Source organism: Tilletiaria anomala, assembly GCF_000711695.1.
Source record: "Tilletiaria anomala UBC 951 chromosome Unknown K437scaffold_10, whole genome shotgun sequence".
Lineage (NCBI taxonomy): Eukaryota > Fungi > Basidiomycota > Exobasidiomycetes > Georgefischeriales > Tilletiariaceae > Tilletiaria > Tilletiaria anomala.
In genome coordinates, this window is record NW_013547012.1 from 37,787 (window position 1) to 54,393 (window position 16,607).

The 16,607-nt window shown below is 59.0% G+C and overlaps 7 protein-coding genes across 7 annotated transcripts; 3 read left to right on the plus strand and 4 right to left on the minus strand.

The window, feature by feature from the left end:
- Positions 1-146: 146 nt before the first annotated feature.
- K437DRAFT_277564 (putative MET14-ATP adenosine-5`-phosphosulfate 3`-phosphotransferase) lies at positions 147-844 on the minus strand (the record flags this gene model as incomplete). Its single annotated transcript, XM_013389810.1, has 2 exons — positions 147-500; positions 578-844. The coding sequence occupies 2 exons, from the start codon at positions 842-844 to the stop codon at positions 147-149; spliced, it is 621 nt and encodes a 206-aa protein (XP_013245264.1).
- Positions 845-1,150: 306 nt separating this feature from the next.
- On the plus strand, positions 1,151-6,950 carry K437DRAFT_254182 (putative ARO1-Pentafunctional AROM polypeptide). Its single transcript, XM_013389811.1, has 5 exons — positions 1,151-1,776; positions 1,858-5,815; positions 5,887-6,414; positions 6,514-6,678; positions 6,708-6,950. Exons 1-5 carry the CDS (start codon positions 1,234-1,236, stop codon positions 6,881-6,883), a joined length of 5,370 nt encoding a protein of 1,789 aa, XP_013245265.1. The 5' UTR covers positions 1,151-1,233; the 3' UTR covers positions 6,884-6,950.
- K437DRAFT_254183 (uncharacterized protein) lies at positions 6,861-8,406 on the minus strand. Its single transcript, XM_013389812.1, has one exon. The coding sequence runs from the start codon at positions 8,228-8,230 to the stop codon at positions 7,067-7,069; it is 1,164 nt and encodes a 387-aa protein (XP_013245266.1). The 5' UTR covers positions 8,231-8,406; the 3' UTR covers positions 6,861-7,066.
- Positions 8,407-8,997: 591 nt separating this feature from the next.
- K437DRAFT_254184 (bola-like protein) lies at positions 8,998-10,017 on the plus strand. The gene has a single exon (XM_013389813.1). It carries the CDS (start codon positions 9,209-9,211, stop codon positions 9,578-9,580), a length of 372 nt encoding a protein of 123 aa, XP_013245267.1. The 5' UTR covers positions 8,998-9,208; the 3' UTR covers positions 9,581-10,017.
- Positions 10,018-11,233: 1,216 nt separating this feature from the next.
- Positions 11,234-12,461, minus strand: K437DRAFT_254186 (N-terminal nucleophile aminohydrolase). Its single transcript, XM_013389814.1, has 4 exons — positions 12,339-12,461; positions 11,793-12,228; positions 11,616-11,718; positions 11,234-11,526 (listed from the first exon to the last, which is right to left on the minus strand). Exons 1-4 carry the CDS (start codon positions 12,361-12,363, stop codon positions 11,335-11,337), a joined length of 756 nt encoding a protein of 251 aa, XP_013245268.1. The 5' UTR covers positions 12,364-12,461; the 3' UTR covers positions 11,234-11,334.
- Positions 12,462-12,705: 244 nt separating this feature from the next.
- On the plus strand, positions 12,706-14,960 carry K437DRAFT_254188 (ENTH-domain-containing protein). Its single transcript, XM_013389815.1, has 4 exons — positions 12,706-12,962; positions 13,039-13,058; positions 13,138-13,396; positions 13,464-14,960. Exons 1-4 carry the CDS (start codon positions 12,960-12,962, stop codon positions 14,592-14,594), a joined length of 1,413 nt encoding a protein of 470 aa, XP_013245269.1. The 5' UTR covers positions 12,706-12,959; the 3' UTR covers positions 14,595-14,960.
- K437DRAFT_254189 (quinone oxidoreductase putative) lies at positions 14,589-16,439 on the minus strand. Its single transcript, XM_013389816.1, has 2 exons — positions 15,193-16,439; positions 14,589-15,104 (listed from the first exon to the last, which is right to left on the minus strand). The coding sequence occupies exons 1-2, from the start codon at positions 16,124-16,126 to the stop codon at positions 14,923-14,925; spliced, it is 1,116 nt and encodes a 371-aa protein (XP_013245270.1). The 5' UTR covers positions 16,127-16,439; the 3' UTR covers positions 14,589-14,922.
- Between the last annotated feature and the right edge of the window lie 168 nt (positions 16,440-16,607).

Sequence of the window (16,607 nt, forward strand, 5' to 3'; positions counted from 1 at the left end):
TCTCGCAGCCACAAGTCAAGAGTTGATCCAAAGTCTGTATCATAGCGAGAAAGCAAAATGGAGGGAAATTTTTGACTCCATTCTGCCCATGCTGGCATCACGCATCCATACATTACAGCACTCGCTCTCGAGTGAAGGACCGACCCCTACGCCTTGATGATGCCCTTCTCGATCAGGTAGTGGGCGATGACCTTGACGGCGTCCTCGACACTCGTCTTGTCCGCATCGATGTGGATCTCAGGTTTCTGCGGCCGCTCATACGGCGCATCTTCGCTGATGCCCGTGAAGCTCTTGATCTCTCCCTTGCGAACTTTGGCGTACAAGCCCTTGGGATCGCGCCGCTCGCACTCGGCCAGCGAGGCGTCGACGAAGATCTCGATGAACGGGAGCGCCGGCTTGTGCGACGTGTGCAGCTTCCGCGCCAGCTCCCGGTCCGCAGCATAAGGCGAGATGAAGGAAGTCACGCACAGCGAGGCGGAGTCAGCGAACAGTAGGGAAACCTGAAGGGCAGAGGCGAGTCGAGCGTCAGCGACTGAAGACGGACGAGGGCGGAGTTCAATGGTTAGCAAGAACGCACCTCTCCGATCCTTCGAATATTCTCCTCGCGGTCCTTCTGGCTGAAGCCTAGGTCTTTGTTGAGGCCAAAGCGGATGTTGTCGCCATCGAGGCGGTAGGCATGCAGCCCGCGGTGGAGGAGATATTGCTCGAGCGCCGTGGCGATCGTCGACTTGCCCGACGCGGAGAGCCCGGTGAGCCAGAGCGTCGCGCCGGTCTGCGCGCGCAGGAACGAGCAGCGCTCCGCGTGCGTCACGTTGCCAGGGTGGAAGGTGATGTTCGTCGCCATCATGTCGGGTCAGGCTGTGCTGTGCTGTGTTGCAGGTGGAAGTTCCAAGGGCATGTCCAGGTCAACTTGTCGCACAGCATGTAAAACTCCGTTGGCGCCACATCAATAACGTCATTGCATAGCGATGGGAGGTGAGCGATCCGACGGAGAAAAGCTATTTGCCAGAATCGGTGCAATTGGATGAGAACTGAGAACTGAGAACTGAGACGACTCGGGGAATGTGGGAAAACTGCAAGAAGTACTCCGAAGACTTGCCGATCCCGCCAGGAAGACCGTAATCAATATACCTTTCCCCCAAGTCACGCACGGGGAGCAACGAAAGGCCAGCAAGGATCACCCTTGGAATAAGCGGGACCTGCGCATAGCCTCTGTCTCCCCCGCCGCCCAGCATGGCGTCCTTACCGCCGAGCGAGGCACAAGCCGGCAAGAAGGTAGCCAACTACCATGCACCACCCACCCTCTTCCCCAGTCCGGCAGACAGCGAAGGCACACATGTGCATGTACTGCGCTGCCTCACCTCAACCATTCACCTCGGCTTCCACCTGTTCCCGCACATCGTCCACACGCTGCTGCTCGAAGAGGCGAGCCCAACGGCCAATGGCAAGTCGAGCGCCTTTGTGCTCGTCGCCGATCGCAACATCGCCTCACTCTTCCTCGATGCGTTCGTCGCTGAGTTTAACAGCGCGCTCGACGCCGGCTGGCCCTCCTCTTCAGCGGAAAGTTCAATAAACGATGCAATCTCCACGTCAACGCATCATATACGGCCTCGCTTGCTAACGTACATTGTCCCACCCGGCGAAGGTTCTAAGAGCCGAGAGACCAAGGCAGACTTGGAAGACTGGATGCTGTCGCAAAAGCTCACACGCGACGCCACAGTCATTGCGCTCGGCGGAGGTGTCATCGGTGACTTGGCCGGTTTCGTTGCTGCAACGGTGCGTGTGTCTGACTGCGTAAAAGCTTCCACCTGGCTGTCAAGGTACTGAAGTGGAGCTCTTTTTCGCCTTGTGAAACAGTTTATGCGTGGCATCAAATTCATCCAGATCCCCACGACGCTCCTTGCGATGGTTGACTCGTCTGTCGGAGGCAAGACAGCGATCGACACGCCGGCGGGCAAAAACCTGATCGGTGCCTTCCACCAGCCGTGCTTCATCTTCATCGACGCCGCATTGCTCGCTACGCTGCCCGAGCGCGAGTTCAGCAACGGCATGGCCGAGGTCATCAAGACTGCCGCCATCTGGGATGCGGACGACTTTGACAAGCTCGAGCTGAATGCTGCGCAGATCCGCAACGCAGTCATGGACCGGCCCGCGGCAGGGTCCGAGGGACCAGTACAGGCACAAGGAAGGACGCTCGCGACGCGCACACAAGCCCAGTCTCTGCTCCTCGATGTCATCCGTGGCAGCGTCGGCATCAAAGCGCACATCGTCACAATTGACGAAAAGGAAACTGGGCTGCGGAACCTCGTCAACTTTGGACACTCGATCGGCCACGCCATTGAAGCCATCCTGACACCAGACCTGTTGCACGGCGAATGCGTCAGCATTGGCATGGTCCTCGAGGCGGAGATCGCGCGCGCCATGCCGCACGGGTTGCCTCAAGTCGTCATAGGGCGCCTGACGCGTTGTCTGAAGGAGTACAACCTCCCCATTAGCATGGAAGACCCGCGCATCTTGCGCATCACCTCAACGCAGAGGCAGGAGAAACAACTCAGCGTCGAGCGCCTGCTGGACATCATGCGTGTCGACAAGAAGAACAGCGGTGCGCAAAAGAAGATCGTCCTCCTCTCCAAAGTTGGTGGCACGGTGGAGGAGAGGGCGTCGACGGTGCCGGACTCCATCATCCGCCGTGTTCTCGCACCGTCCGTGCGAGTCGTACCCATTCCTCCGCAGCTGGGAGGCGCATCCCAACAAGCAGCGCCCGTCAAGACCGTCAAACTCTCTACGCCCGGCTCCAAGTCCCTCTCCAACCGCGCACTTGTGCTGGCCGCGCTGGCGCGGGGCACAACGACGCTGCGCAACCTGCTGCACTCGGATGACACGCGGGTCATGATGGCCGCGCTCTCCGACCTCGACGCGGCGCGCTTCGAGTGGCGCGACGGCGGCCGCACGGTCGTCGTGCACGGCAAGGGCGGTCATATGGTGCAGCCCAAGAACGGCAAGGAGCTATACCTGCAAAATGCGGGGACCGCCGCGCGCTTCATGACGAGCGTCTGCGCGCTCGTGCCCTGCTCCACTTCCGCAGCCGAGCAGCCGGTCGTCATCACGGGCAACAAGCGCATGAAGGAACGCCCGGTCGGACCCCTCGTTGACGCACTTATGTCCAACGGCGTCAGCATCCAGTACCGCGAAAAAGTAGGGTGTTTGCCGCTTGCCATCTCTTCCTCCCAAAACGGTGGTCTCCGCGGAGGTCTGATCCAGCTCGCAGCTTCCATCTCGTCGCAGTACGTCTCGTCCATCCTGCTCTGCGCGCCTTACGCGACGCATGAGGAAGTCGTGCTCGAGCTCGTTGGTGGACAAGTCATCTCACAGCTGTACATTGACATGACCGTCGCCATGATGCGCTCCTTTGGCATCCAAGTCGAACGCCTCGCCGAGAACAAGTACCGCATTCCGCGCGGCCACTACGTCGCGCCTTCCGCGGCGGAAGGCGGCGTGTACGAAATCGAGTCGGACGCCAGCAGCGCGACGTACCCGCTCGCGCTCGCTGCGATCACAGGAACCGAGTGTCTGCTGGAAGGCATCGGGTCTAGTTCTCTGCAGGGCGATGCGCGCTTCGCGAAGGAAGTGCTCGAGCCCATGGGATGCGAGGTTGTGCAGACGGCCAACAGCACGCGCGTCCGAGGCCCGCCGAGAGGTCAGCTGAGGCAGATCGGCACCGTTGATATGGAACCGATGACCGACGCATTCCTCACTGCATCCGCCTTGCTCGCCGTTGCGGGTCTGCCAGTCAACAGCAGCGGCGGAGAAACACTGTTATCGACACGGATCACCGGTATCGCCAATCAGCGCGTCAAAGAGTGCAACCGAATCCAGGCGATGATGGATGAGCTGCACAAGTTCGGCGTGCGTACCATCGAGCACGAGGATGGACTCGAGATTTTTGGCGTCGCAGATTTCGAGAAGAACCTGAAGCGCGACGTACAGGTGCACACATACGACGATCACCGCGTCGCAATGGCATTCAGCGTGTTGGCAGCTGTCGCACCCGGCAAGGGGACCATATTGGAGGAGAAGCGCTGCGTGGAAAAGACGTGGCCGGACTGGTGGGATGCGCTCGCGCGTGAAATGGGCGTCAGCGTAGAGGGTGTTGAACTCGATGCCGCTCACACCTCTGCGGCGTCAGCGTCTAGCAGTGCTCTAGCCGCACTCCCGCCACTGAATACGCTCAGTAACCACTTGACTCCTCGCGCATATCCGCCTGGTGCGACAATTTTTTGCATCGGCATGCGCGGGACTGGCAAGACGTATCTGGGCAAGTTCGCCTCCGAAGCCCTCCGGCGCCCCTTCCTGGATGCAGACGCGATCTTTGATGAGCGGCACACGCTCAACAATTTCGTTAAAACGCACGGCTGGCCAAGCTTTCGCAAGATTGAGCGTGAGATCCTTGAAGAACTCATCCGCGACAAAAGCACCAATCACCTCATCTCGCTTGGCGGAGGCGTCGTCGAGACGCCAGAAAATCGCGCCTTGCTGCGCGAGTATGCGCAGACCCGCGGGCCAGTCGTGTACATCAAGCGTGACATTGAGGAGATCGTCGCCTTCCTCAGGACTAGCGGGCGCCCGCCCTATGGTGAGAGCGAGCGAGACGTCTGGGCGAGACGCCAGCCGTGGTTCTACGAATGCTCGAGCTGCGAACTGGTCAATTACACGATCGGAGACGTCAAGCAGGCGACCAGCGGCTCAGAGGCTGCATCAGAAATAGCCTCACATGTGCCTGAGAACATCGTCTCGATCCGCAACGCTCGCACGCTCATCGACGAGGTACGCCGCTTCTCGCGCTTCATCACGGGCGTCGACAGCAATCGTCCATCCGCTAACATCCTCGCATCAAAAGAAACGCATATGCTCTGTCTGACCTTCCCGGATATCCGAGCTGCGCTTCCGATGCTCGAGGAGATCAGCGTTGGTGCCAACGTCATCGAGCTGCGCGTAGATCTTCTCAATCCTGCCGGCATCGCATACACCACCCCTGCCATCCCGCCGGCAGAGTACGTCTCATGCCAGCTCGCTGCGCTGCGCAGCCGTACGACGCTGCCCATCATCTACACCGTCCGCACACAGAGCCAGGGCGGCATGTTCCCGGACGCAGAAGAGGAGGCATACTTTGAGCTCATAAAGTTCGGTTTCCGCGCTGCATGCGAGTACGTCGATGTGGAAGCACGATGGTCGGAGCAGAAAATCGCAGCGTGCGTCGTGGCAAAGGGACATAGTCATATCATTGCTTCATGGCATGACTGGAGCGGCAACTTGCGCTGGGGCGATAAGTCAACGCTGGACAAGTATGCCGAGCTGTGCAAGTTCGGAGACGTCACCAAGATTGTCAGCAAGGCGTGCACGCTGGCGGACAATCTGGAGCTTGAGACTTTCAGACGCACCATCACGGCCCAAGCAGATGCCAAGCCGCTCATCGCTATCAACATGGGCGCAGTGGGGCAAATGTCACGCATCCTCAATCCGGTGTTCACGCCCATCACTCATCCAGCACTGCCATTCAAAGCAGCACCCGGACAGCTCAGCTTTGCGCAGATCGCGAATGCGCGGACGCTGCTTGGCCAGCTGGAGCCCAAACGCTTCTTCCTGCTGGGCACGCCGATCAGCCACTCGCTAAGCCCTACGCTGCACAATACCGGCTTTGCGATCACAGGTCTTCCGCATACATATGGGCTGCATGAAACGTCAAAGGTGGATGAGTCGGTGCGCGATGTCATCCGCAGCGCCGACTTTGGTGGCGCTAGCGTCACGATTCCTCACAGTGAGTGCTATTCGCCTACGCGTTCCACTGGAGTTGAACGCAAGCTTACTCGAATGATTTGGACTTTTCAGAGTTGGCCATCATTCCTGAGCTGGACTCAATCACGCCACACGCCAAGATGATCGGAGCAGTCAACACGATCATTCCGGTCCGCTCTGGTGAACATGCAGGTGCGTCGGCGCACTTGGTTGGCGACAACACAGACTGGGCTGCAATCCACGCCCAAACTGTGCGGCACCTCGCAACTTCGAGCGTCGGCGAGGCGGAAGGGGAGGTGGACGCGGACGGCTTGACAGCGCTTGTGATCGGAGCGGGCGGGTCGGCGCGCGCGGCCATCTACGCGATGCAGCAGCTGGGCGCGCGACGCATCTGGCTATTCAACCGGACGCCCGCAAACGCGGTGCTTCTTGCGCAGAGCCTGCCGTCTGAGTGGAACGTGGAGGTGGCCGAGTCGCTCGTGGGCCTTCAGCCGCTTCCGCGCATCATCGTCAGCAACGTCCCCGCCGACGGGACGACAATTGAGCAGGGCGGTGCGGCCATCTTTCTCGCGCGGGAAATGCTCGCGCATCGAAAGGGAGGAGTTGTGATCGATATGTCTTGTGAGTCTCAAGCGCGGCGGCTGGATGCTGCGACGGAAGGCAAGCATGATCAGCCGACTGACCCCTTTTGCCCATTTTTTTTCTTTTCGCAACTGCTAGACAAACCGAGCCACACGCCGCTCATGGAGCTCGTGCGCCGTGAGAACGCCAAGCGCAGCTCAGGAGCCGCGTCCAGCGGGCAGTGGACCGGCATCCCGGGGCTGGTGATCCTCCTGGAGCAGGGCTGCACGCAGTTTGAGTTGTGGACGGGCCTGTCGGCACCGCGTCAGCAGATCGAGCAGGCTTGCTGGGAGAGGTACCTGTCATGATGCAGTCGATAAGGAGCACACACGGTAATGGGACGCGACGGGTGACGATACAGCATTTGCAAACGAGACTGTGGGGCGCGCGTCTTCCTCTACTCTACTCTCGTAAATGGAAGCCAAAAGAAGAAGAAAATGGATATCCCATGAATAGATTGATGCTCTAGTTTGGTTCGGCTGGCTGTGATATGCGCAAGCTCTCACGCAAGAGTGATAAGCGGGTGAAGGTGGAGCCTGCGCCTGGGACTGGGACTGGGACTGGGGCGGCGCTTACATACGTGGGCATGTATGTATATGTTTGCATGCACATGGCGCAATGTCTATGAAAGGAGGAGGAACGGCGGCCTGCTTCACTCTGTCTTCTCAACCTTCGCCTTGGGATCCGAACCGGCGTCGGGGACGTCGTGCAAGGGGTCGTCCTCGAGCTTTGGGGCGCGGTAGCTACCGCCGAGGCGGTCGCAGCCGGTAAAGTACTGGCCATAGTTGACGGAGAAGTAGAGGTGGTGCAGCGTGTGGTGGCTCGGGCCGTTGATGAACTTCTCCAGGGGTGAGTTGCAGATCATGTCGCTGTCGTGGATTAAAATGGACCAGAGGTTGACAAAGACAAAGAGGCCAATGTACAGGGTGCGATGTAGGGGGAAGAGGAAGACGAAGATGTGGTAGGGGAGCGACTGAGCGTACCCGTCGAGCGGGTGGAAGGCGTGCGAAGCAAACGGACTGGGGACGAGCCACTTGTGGTGGGGCTTGTGCACATGCTTATACAGGCGCGGGTGGTGCTCGAGGCGGTGGACCCAGTAGATGCACGCGTCGGTGAAGAGCAGGAAGAAAGGCGTGCTGATGAGCGCAGCATAGGTCCAGCCGTGCAAGCCGAACCAGCGGTCGGCCCAGGGCCCCTGGTTGATGTGTGAGTAGAGCCGGCTGTGCCCGCGGACCTCTGCAACGAACCAGGGCAGGGTGAGTGCGTCGAGAACAGGGAAGGCGCGCAGCGACGCGGCGATCTCGAGGCGGACCTGGTTCTTGAGGAAGCGCGGGTGGCGCAGCATGGCCTTGTTGAAGAGGAAGCGGTAGCTGAGCCCGGCAAAGAGAAAGTAAAGCAGGAGGATGCCGACGTAGGTGATCGCGTAGAGCGAGAGCGACTGGCGCAGTATGCTCGAGCGCGGTAGCGCACTCAGATGCGACACGGCGGGCCAGTCGAGCGCGGCGTACGCTGTGTCCGGCAGCGGGGTGTCTGCTATCCGCGCTACATCTACTGCTGGGATCGAGTGGGAAGCGGGCCAGGCGGCCCTTGCGAGCGTGCTAGTGAGGTTGTGCAGAAAGCCCTTGGCACCGGCGGCGCCGGCAATGCGCGTGTGGGCGGCGTGCGCGAGGGTGGCATGGGTCTGCCCATCGGCGAGAAAGGCGCTTAGCAGCGCGGGAGAGCGGCGCAGCAGCGGTGAGCTGGGCGAGGCGGGCAGCACGACGGCGTAGAGCGCGTCGAGGACGTACTCGTCAAAGTAATGCAGCACGACGTCCATCGTTGTGGTCGCCGAAGGCGGCGAGGAAGGCAACGAGAGGAGTTGAGCTGCAGAGTGCGAGCGAGGCTGGAGGCAGGAAGCTCAAGGCGCTGGCGAGGCGAGCGTGCTTGTGGGGTATAAAAGTGCGTGGCGATGCGATGCTACAAGCCACTCGTATACGACGCATGAGCATTTCCTTGACGATGTTACAGTCGAGTACACTCCAATACCCACAGACAATGTCGTACATGACTCCCTCTACTAGGCAGAAACATTTCACACACCCGCCACACCACACAGACACAGTGCCAGCAGGCACGAGAAGAAAAGGAAACCCGCAGATCGTCAGATCACATCGCATGATAACCCAGACAAGAGTGGCATGACTTTTTGCTAGACTCTCCTCGTGCCGCCATCGTCAGGGGACCAGCGCGCACCGGCACCTGCACCGGCACTGCACCACAGCGCAGTGCTGCCTTACACACCACGGCACACACCGAGTCCCGCAGACTTCTGAGACTGCTGCCGTCGGACCTTGGTCTTGTCGGCGTGCCGCACAGACGGACACCTCTGGGATGCTTAAAAGGGTTGGGCTATCGAAATGCACCGAATTAGATGGGATGGTGTCGGATCGCTGCAACCCTACTGTCATCACCCAAGTAGATCTATCTCTATCGCACGAGATGCACCGAATGCTCCGCAGCGCAACATGACACACCTTGCCCCTTCCCGAAAGGATAGGTTGATATATACCATGTACATACACATGATACAATCACGCTCGTCCTCTCATCCTTCTTCAAGGTCGTCTACGGTCCAGTCAAGCCTGCCCTTCCGCCGCTTGTACCAGTAACGCCAGCTCATTGTTCACCCTCCTCCCCCAGCAGCAGGCTGGCCATGACCGCCTGGCGCCCACTCCCCCGTTTCCTTCGGCAGCAAGCTTTCTCTCCGTCTTTGTCCTTTTCCTTCTCCGCGCCGACGACGACCTCACTCGCCAGGATGTCCTCAAGCACAACGCCGCCTACCGCCACGGACACAGACGGCTCGCTGGAAGCGTCGATGCGCGCCAAGCTCGCCGCCGCGCTCGCACCACTGCACACGCTGCGCATCCGCAACGACAGCAGCAAGCACGCGCACCACGCTGCGATGGTCGCTGCGCGCGCGCAGGCCGCCGCGACGGTGTCTCGGCTTGAAACGCACTTCTTCGTTGAAGCCGTCTCGGGCGCGTTCAACGGGCTCAGTAGCCTGCAGCGCCACCGCATGGTCCATGCGCTGCTCAGCGACGAGTTCCAACGCCGCGGGCTCCATGCGCTCAGCCTCAGGCTCAAGACGCCCGACGAGGTCGAGAAGGAGAAAGCCGCACAGCAGTAGAGCGGCAGCTGCTGCAGGTCTTCCCAAGCAAGCAGACCCCTTCATCATCATCATCAGCACCAGCAGCATCGACTGACAAGGTCGGGCACGGCCTACAAGGCTGCCTGTCTCCATGCGCCGCCCTCCCTCCCGTCGAGCGAAGCGCAACGCCTTACCCAAGCATTGCACCCGGCGCGCGCATCCGTGGCGCCTCGGCGCTCCCAGAAGCACACGCGCACACTCATTCTCAACCGCTCGCTCAGAAGCCACGTGTCACCGTCGTGCCTTGGTCCATGGCGCACCGCCCGCCATAGTTTGGCTCTTACCGTACTTCGCAACATTCCTCACTGGTGCTGAGCCAGGCTGTCCGCTGGCTGCGCTTTCATTTTGGGGTGGAAGCTTTTGTGTCCACGAGCATATACTACATGTCTCATATATAGAGAAATAGATCGGATGTAGGGCAATTGGGTGATGTGACCTGACATGGCGGCATGATGCATCAATTCACGACCTTTATTGCTCTTTTAAGAAAACTCTTTCTTGGCTGCACATTGACCCGACAAACCCATGGCCTGCGATCCCCGGTGCTCAGAAAACGAGCGAGTGGGGAGAGACGGGGTGAGCGGGCTTCGATAGAGCCGTACCCTGGTGTATTACCCTGTGCTCCGCGGTGTTGTGCGATACTGTGCTAGAGTGAGCACACTAGCGCACGCGAGCGACGATCCCTCGCAGATCCACCAACACCGCCCGGAGACGGTAGCCTTCCTTCCGCCTTCCCGGCGAGATCGAGGGCAAACCCGATTCGCCGCACAAAAAGGGAACGCGGAGGGAAAGTTGCCGCATGCGGGCATCGATCGATCTGCCTAAGCGTCCATCCGCCGGCCCATTCTCTGCCTGCGACCCCAGCTGATGACGAAACGAGCATGGCGAGTATCCAAGGAATATCAACACGCCGCACGCTCGGACCGCAGCGAGTACAGGGTTGTGAAGAACTTTTCACTGCGTCTTTCGTGGTCGTGGTCGTGATGGAAGAGGAGAAAGAGAAGAAGAGAAGAAAAGGAAGAAATGGCGAAGGAGAAAAATATACCAGGAGCGGAAGCGTTCACTTGGACAACCAAGAAAAGAAAGAAAGTAAAAGAATAAAGAATAAAAAGCCATCCGCGCTCCGCAACAGTCTCATTCATTCTATCGTCTATGGTTACGTCGAATGGCCTCCTAATGGAGTTGAATGCCGGCCGTCGATAGGGTCTCCCACACGGCTAACAACTAACTGACAGGCACGACGTAAAAAACACCCAGATATTCGCACCCCCAGTAGGGTCGAAGACGGTCCCGCAACAAACCAAGCTTCAGCATCAACGCTCACGAATGGCGTGCGGTGCATTGCACACCGTGGGCGTTTGCCAACGCTCGATCGCCGCGACAAGACACAGTCGCTGGAAGGTAGATTGCAAGCCGGTCCAAACCCCGCTTGGCAGGCTAGGACTGCCCTGCCCTGCGCATCCGCACAGCTCACCTCACATCACCATCGTCATGAACGCACACCTGCAAATGGCACAGGCGCGAGACTGCAGGAAGGGCTCGCGTATTCGTAACCGTGTCAGAGGGCGAGATCAGACGCGCGCACGTGAGCGCGACGGAGGCTACTGCACAAGCGGCCAAGGGGCACGGGGGCGTGATGGCAAATGCAGTGTATCATACGCTTGCGGTGCGTTGGATGCCATCTTATCGTACAAACTCTCCTGGCCCGCCCAGCGGCACCTGCCTCGAGACGCTCAATTGATCGCCTCTACGAGCGGCTTGAGTTCCTCCTCCTTGAGTATCCTGAACTGCCCGCTCGGCCTGCCGTCCTCGCTCGTGCGCGGGGTGACGACGGCGAGCTGCACGTTCTTCTCGTCCAGTTTCTCCTCCATCACTTGCTTTAGCACCCGTAGCGTCAGCAACTCTGCGTCGTGTAGGGACATGTCCTGAAGGAGGGAAAAACGGAAAAAGGAGGTTTGGGAGTCAGCTTGAAAGGTCGAAGGACCGACTTAGACTCTAGCGATGTGCCGCGTACCTTTGTGTACTTTTCCTGCAGCTCTCCTTGCGCGCCTTCTGAGCCGCTCCCAATTGCTTTCGCATCGAATCGCACGAATGTCCCTGACGGATCGGCATGGTAGCTGCACGCAGAGAAGGAAAGCACAATTCATGGTCATTATGAAGAAGGGAACGGGAGTGAGGCAGAGAGGCTCACAGTTGCGGCCCTAGTTCGTCAATCCCCGCGATGAGCAATGCGACACCGAATGGCCGACTCATCATCGCCTCGTCATCCTCTGTCGACTCTCCGAAGCGCAGCGCCAGATCGCACACTGCCTGCGTCACCGATGAGACTTTGATCTCCTCGTCGTACGTGAATGCATGGTTCTGACTAGTGACGCGAGCATGGTCGATCATGGTCCTTGCATCGGCTACGAGCCCGCTCATCGCTGCGCCGAGATGCTTGTCGATCTCCATGATCTTCTCGATGCTAGACGACTCGAGCAGGCTGGAATGCACGCGCTTCTCCACACCTAGCACCACGCCCTCTTTGGTGGAGATGCCGATTGTCGTCGAGCCGAGCTTGATTGCCTCGATGGCATATTCGACTTGGAACAGGCGCCCCTCTGGTGAAAAAGTGTTCACACCGCGGTCTGCAAGCAAGAGCCCCCCCATGCAGCGAAGCGACGTTGCGCCGAGCGGGTCGTCAGCGCCGTGTGCGGCCACTGCTTGTGCGCCCACCCGTGGGCGTGAGGATACTCACCGTATTCGGATCTGGTTAGAAACATGGCTGCAGCTTCCGATTATGGCCGGGTTGGGTGTTCTCTCTCGAGCGGCTGCACACAATCTCGAAGCTGCTCTGAGTGATGATGGCAGTTGCCAATCGAGAGCGATCTATACATGAAGGCAGCTGACTGCTGAGTATCTGCCACATAGAAGAACGCGTATGCGACATGCAACTCGCGGACTAGCAACGATGCGGCGTGCAGTTCCGCCCCTCCTATTCATAACCGCGCACACTGGCAGGGCGTGAGCCCGTGCGCGCGTGATGGTGCTGTCCTCAGTCCTGCTGCTTGCATGCTGGACGTAAGGTGCTTCAGTTTCTAGCTCGCAACACACCCTGCCTATATCCAGCAGCCTGTTTCTGGGCACATCGACTGGTCGAGACGAGACGATCATCGGGCGCTGTGCAGATTCCTGCGGGGCCGCAAGCTGCGAGCTACCTCTGTGTGTGCATTGCGAAGCGGGCCAGAGCCATCCCAACCTGCTCCTTATTCCGGCATCCTGTGTGATACCCCCCTCCCCCCCGGGGGTCTAGGAAGCACCTTGTGCACACTGCTGCTCACTCTTCGCGCGAAAGACCGGATCACGCTCAACGCCCAAGATGGTAAGTCGGGATTGGATGAGGTCCGCCGAGCGACAAAAGCTAATAATCGTGCTCGTCATACGTCACGACGCGGCAGAACTGGGATCTAGAAGATGTGTAAGTCTCAACACCCAACCCCTTGCCCTGTCCGCCAAAGTCGAAAGGAGTAGAAGCTGACGCTAGGGACGTCTTGCAGCGGCAATCGCCTTTCCAACCTGACCATGTACGATGTCAAGGAGCTTTACCGCTCGGCGCGCAACTACGCCTTCAACATCTCCGAGCTGGAAGCCAAGGTGGACGAGGCTACGAATGACGATCCCTGGGGCGCCTCCACCACGCTGATGGCGGAGATCGCCCAAGCGACGCACAACTACGCCGATTTTGGCGAGATCATGCAGGCCATTTACAGGCGTTTCATGGAAAAGGAGGCAAACGAGTGGCGACAGATCTACAAGGTGCGTACACGAGGGAGTGCGGATTGTATGCGGTGTGACGCTGCTCAACCCCTTTACTCTGCCACAGTCTTTAACCCTCCTAGAGTACCTGGTAAGGAACGGCGCAGAGCGTGTTGTAGACGACGCGCGCTCGCACCTATCGACGATCAAGATCCTACGTAACTTTCACTACATCGATGAAAAGGGGAAAGACCAGGGACTCAACGTTCGCAACCGCGCCAAAGAGCTTGCTGAGCTTTTAATGGACGTCGAGCGCATCCGCACAGAACGTCGCAAGGCACGGCAGAACAAGAACAAGTACCAAGGCACGGGTAATACCGACTTTGTCCCTGGTAGCGGAGCAGGCAGGTACGGCGGCTTCAGCAGCGAGCAGTACTACAGTGGCGGCGTCGATCGCTACCCCGGTGCTAGCGGAAATGGGAGTGGAGGTGGAGGCGGCTCGGCGGCTAGGCAGAGCTTCGAAGAGTATGATGCAGGTGGTTGCGAAATCAGAAGTGGCGGCGGTGGTGGTAGTAGGAGACGTGCTGGCGAAAGCTCTTCGGCGAATACCGAGGCTGCACCGAAGCCCCAAACTGTCGTGCAGGATCTATTCAGCTTCGACGACGATCCACCTGCAACAGCAACAGCATCCTCCAGTGCGGCTGCAGCCGTCGATGACTTCGATGACTTTCAAGCGGCGCCGCCTTCAAGTGCGACGCCTGCTGCCGCAGGCATCGGAAAGAAGGTCACCGCTGCTGCGCCAAATGGAGGCGACATCTTCGACTTCCTCGGCGGAAATAATGGCGCAGCTCCTGCGCCTGCACAGTCTCGCCCGGCAACAGGCGGTCGGCCAGCAGGCCTGGCCGCTCAGCAGCAGCCGCTAGCGCCTACGCGCAACAACACGACCTCCTCCTTCTCCAGCAGCGCTGCTGCTGGCGCCTCGAAACCTGCACAGACAGCAGCCGCGTCCCACGCTTCTTCATCGACTACTGCGTCGATCAACTTTGACGACCTCTGGGCATCCTCTGCAGGTAAATCCACCGCCGGCGGGGCGGGAAACAACAAGCCCGCCAAAATGTCCATGGCGGAAATGGCCAGGAACCAGTCCGCGAACAACGTCTGGGGGCCCGCAGCCACTGCCAAGCCGCCCATGGGCGCGCACACGCCTGCCGCTGGCGCCGGCGCCGGGCAGAAAAAGGACATTTTCGATTTGCTGTAGTTCATTTTCCCCCGCCCTTGCAACCTGGAACAGTCTTTTACAGCTTTGTGCCTTTCTTATAGATTCTCCTTCAGCGGACATGGCATATTGTGGTACATTGCACGCAGCCACAGTGACTACTGACTTAGGCCAGATCCTCTGCTTTTGCGATTCACTTTAGCACCATTGCGGAAGTCTTTGGCCTCGGGCTGTGCAATGTCCGCTCACCACTGCGAGCATAGCCGGGAGGCTTCGTAAGCGCATCTCAGCCGACAAGGGCTCTCCATTTCGCAGCTAGTAGAGTGATTCGCGAGCAGTTTGCAACCACCTGTAATTGCATGGGACAAATTTACCCGTCAATCGTTACAACAATTTTACCGACGTTCTTGTTCGCCTCCATTTCGCGGTGCGCCTCTTGAATATCCTCCCACGCGTAGACCTTGTGAATGACCAGGCTGTGCGGCCGCAACTTGTCGTTGCCGCCCACTCCTGACTCTTTGGAGACACCGGCAATGATCTTGTCGAGGCCACCTGAACGAGAGTCGAGATGAGATGTAAGTCAGCTGCCGCTTGCCCTCCGCTCGCCAAATGCAACGATTGAAGCACAGAATGTATACACCTTCTTTGAGAAAACTTTGCACCAGCTCGCCCTGGTATTCCACTGTCCTGCTACGGAGGGTGCTGCCCTCGATACGCAAGCGCTTGAAGATGATGGGGCCGATGTTGCCGTCCTTTACCTTGATGCCGCCCATGGCGCCCTGTATGACAAGGCGTCCATCACGCTTGAGCGAAGCGATGTTGCTATTCCAATAACTTGCGCCGATAAAGTCCATAATGACGTCGGCACAGCCTTCTGTTTTTCCTGCGCAAGTGTACTTGGCGAGCTCCTCGGCCCAATCGCAGGCTTTGTAGTTGAACGCCTTGTCGGCCCCGGCCGTCTGCTCGCAGAATCGACACTTCTCCTCACTGCCAGCTGTAGCGTAAACGTTGCGGGCGCCAAAGTCCCGCGCGAGCTGTTGTGCGGCGAGCCCGACACCTGAAGCACCTGCGTGCACCAGCACGTCTTCTCCGGGCTGCAGGTTTGCGATCGGGCGCAAGGCCTGGAAAGCTGTGAGCCAATTTTCAGGAATGGCAGCTGCCTGGACATGTGAGAGAGCGGCAGGCTTGTGTAGTAACAAGTTGGACTTGACCACAATGTATTCTGCATATGCACCGCCGAGAGCGAGTCCAAACACCTCGTCCCCTTTTTTGAAGTCATCTGACAAGCCGCTACCGCTGTGCTGACTCTTGGCTTCGGAGCCAGCCTGCACGACGCGTCCGCTGAATTCGACGCCCATGATCTCGGGCGCACCAGGCGGCAGAGGGTACTGGCCATTGCGCTGAAGAATGTCCATGCGGTTGACGCCAAACGCCTTGATTCGCACAAGCACCTCGTTTGGGTCTTTCAGCTGCGGAACCGGTGCACTGCCGATGTAGAGCGCATTGAGGTCCCCTTTGCCGCCCTTGACTAGGATGGCACGCATCTCCCCGCCTTGCGGGCCGGCCACGGACATGTTGCGTGAAGAGATGGATATGATTGACAATGATGTGCTTGGTGGAATCCTCAACACGCCCCTTGCCGATGACTGTGACAAATTGCGCAGCCAACCTGCAATGGAAAGTGATGATGGCGGAGTGAAGCGCAATGGGGCAGCGGCACAGAGGAGCCTCCTGGCAGCAGCAGGTGAGGCCATAAGGTCGGGCCGCTCGCACCTGTTAAACAAGGCCGGCGGTAGCAGCAGAAGCAGAATCAGACGCAAGAGGACGACACCAGTTCTCTTACTCGCTGCAATGCAAATGGTATATATAGACTGGGTCTAGGCGTGCTCGTTGCCTTAGGATGGAGCGATGTCATCGATGGTCTGTCCATCGGATTCCCACCGGATTTTCTGTATGGGACTCTCCCGTTCCCCGAGCCGCTGGGACCATTGTGCGGGGTAGTCCGCGGAGAATCCCTTACATATCCAGCCTATCGTAAACCCTCAGATGCCCTCG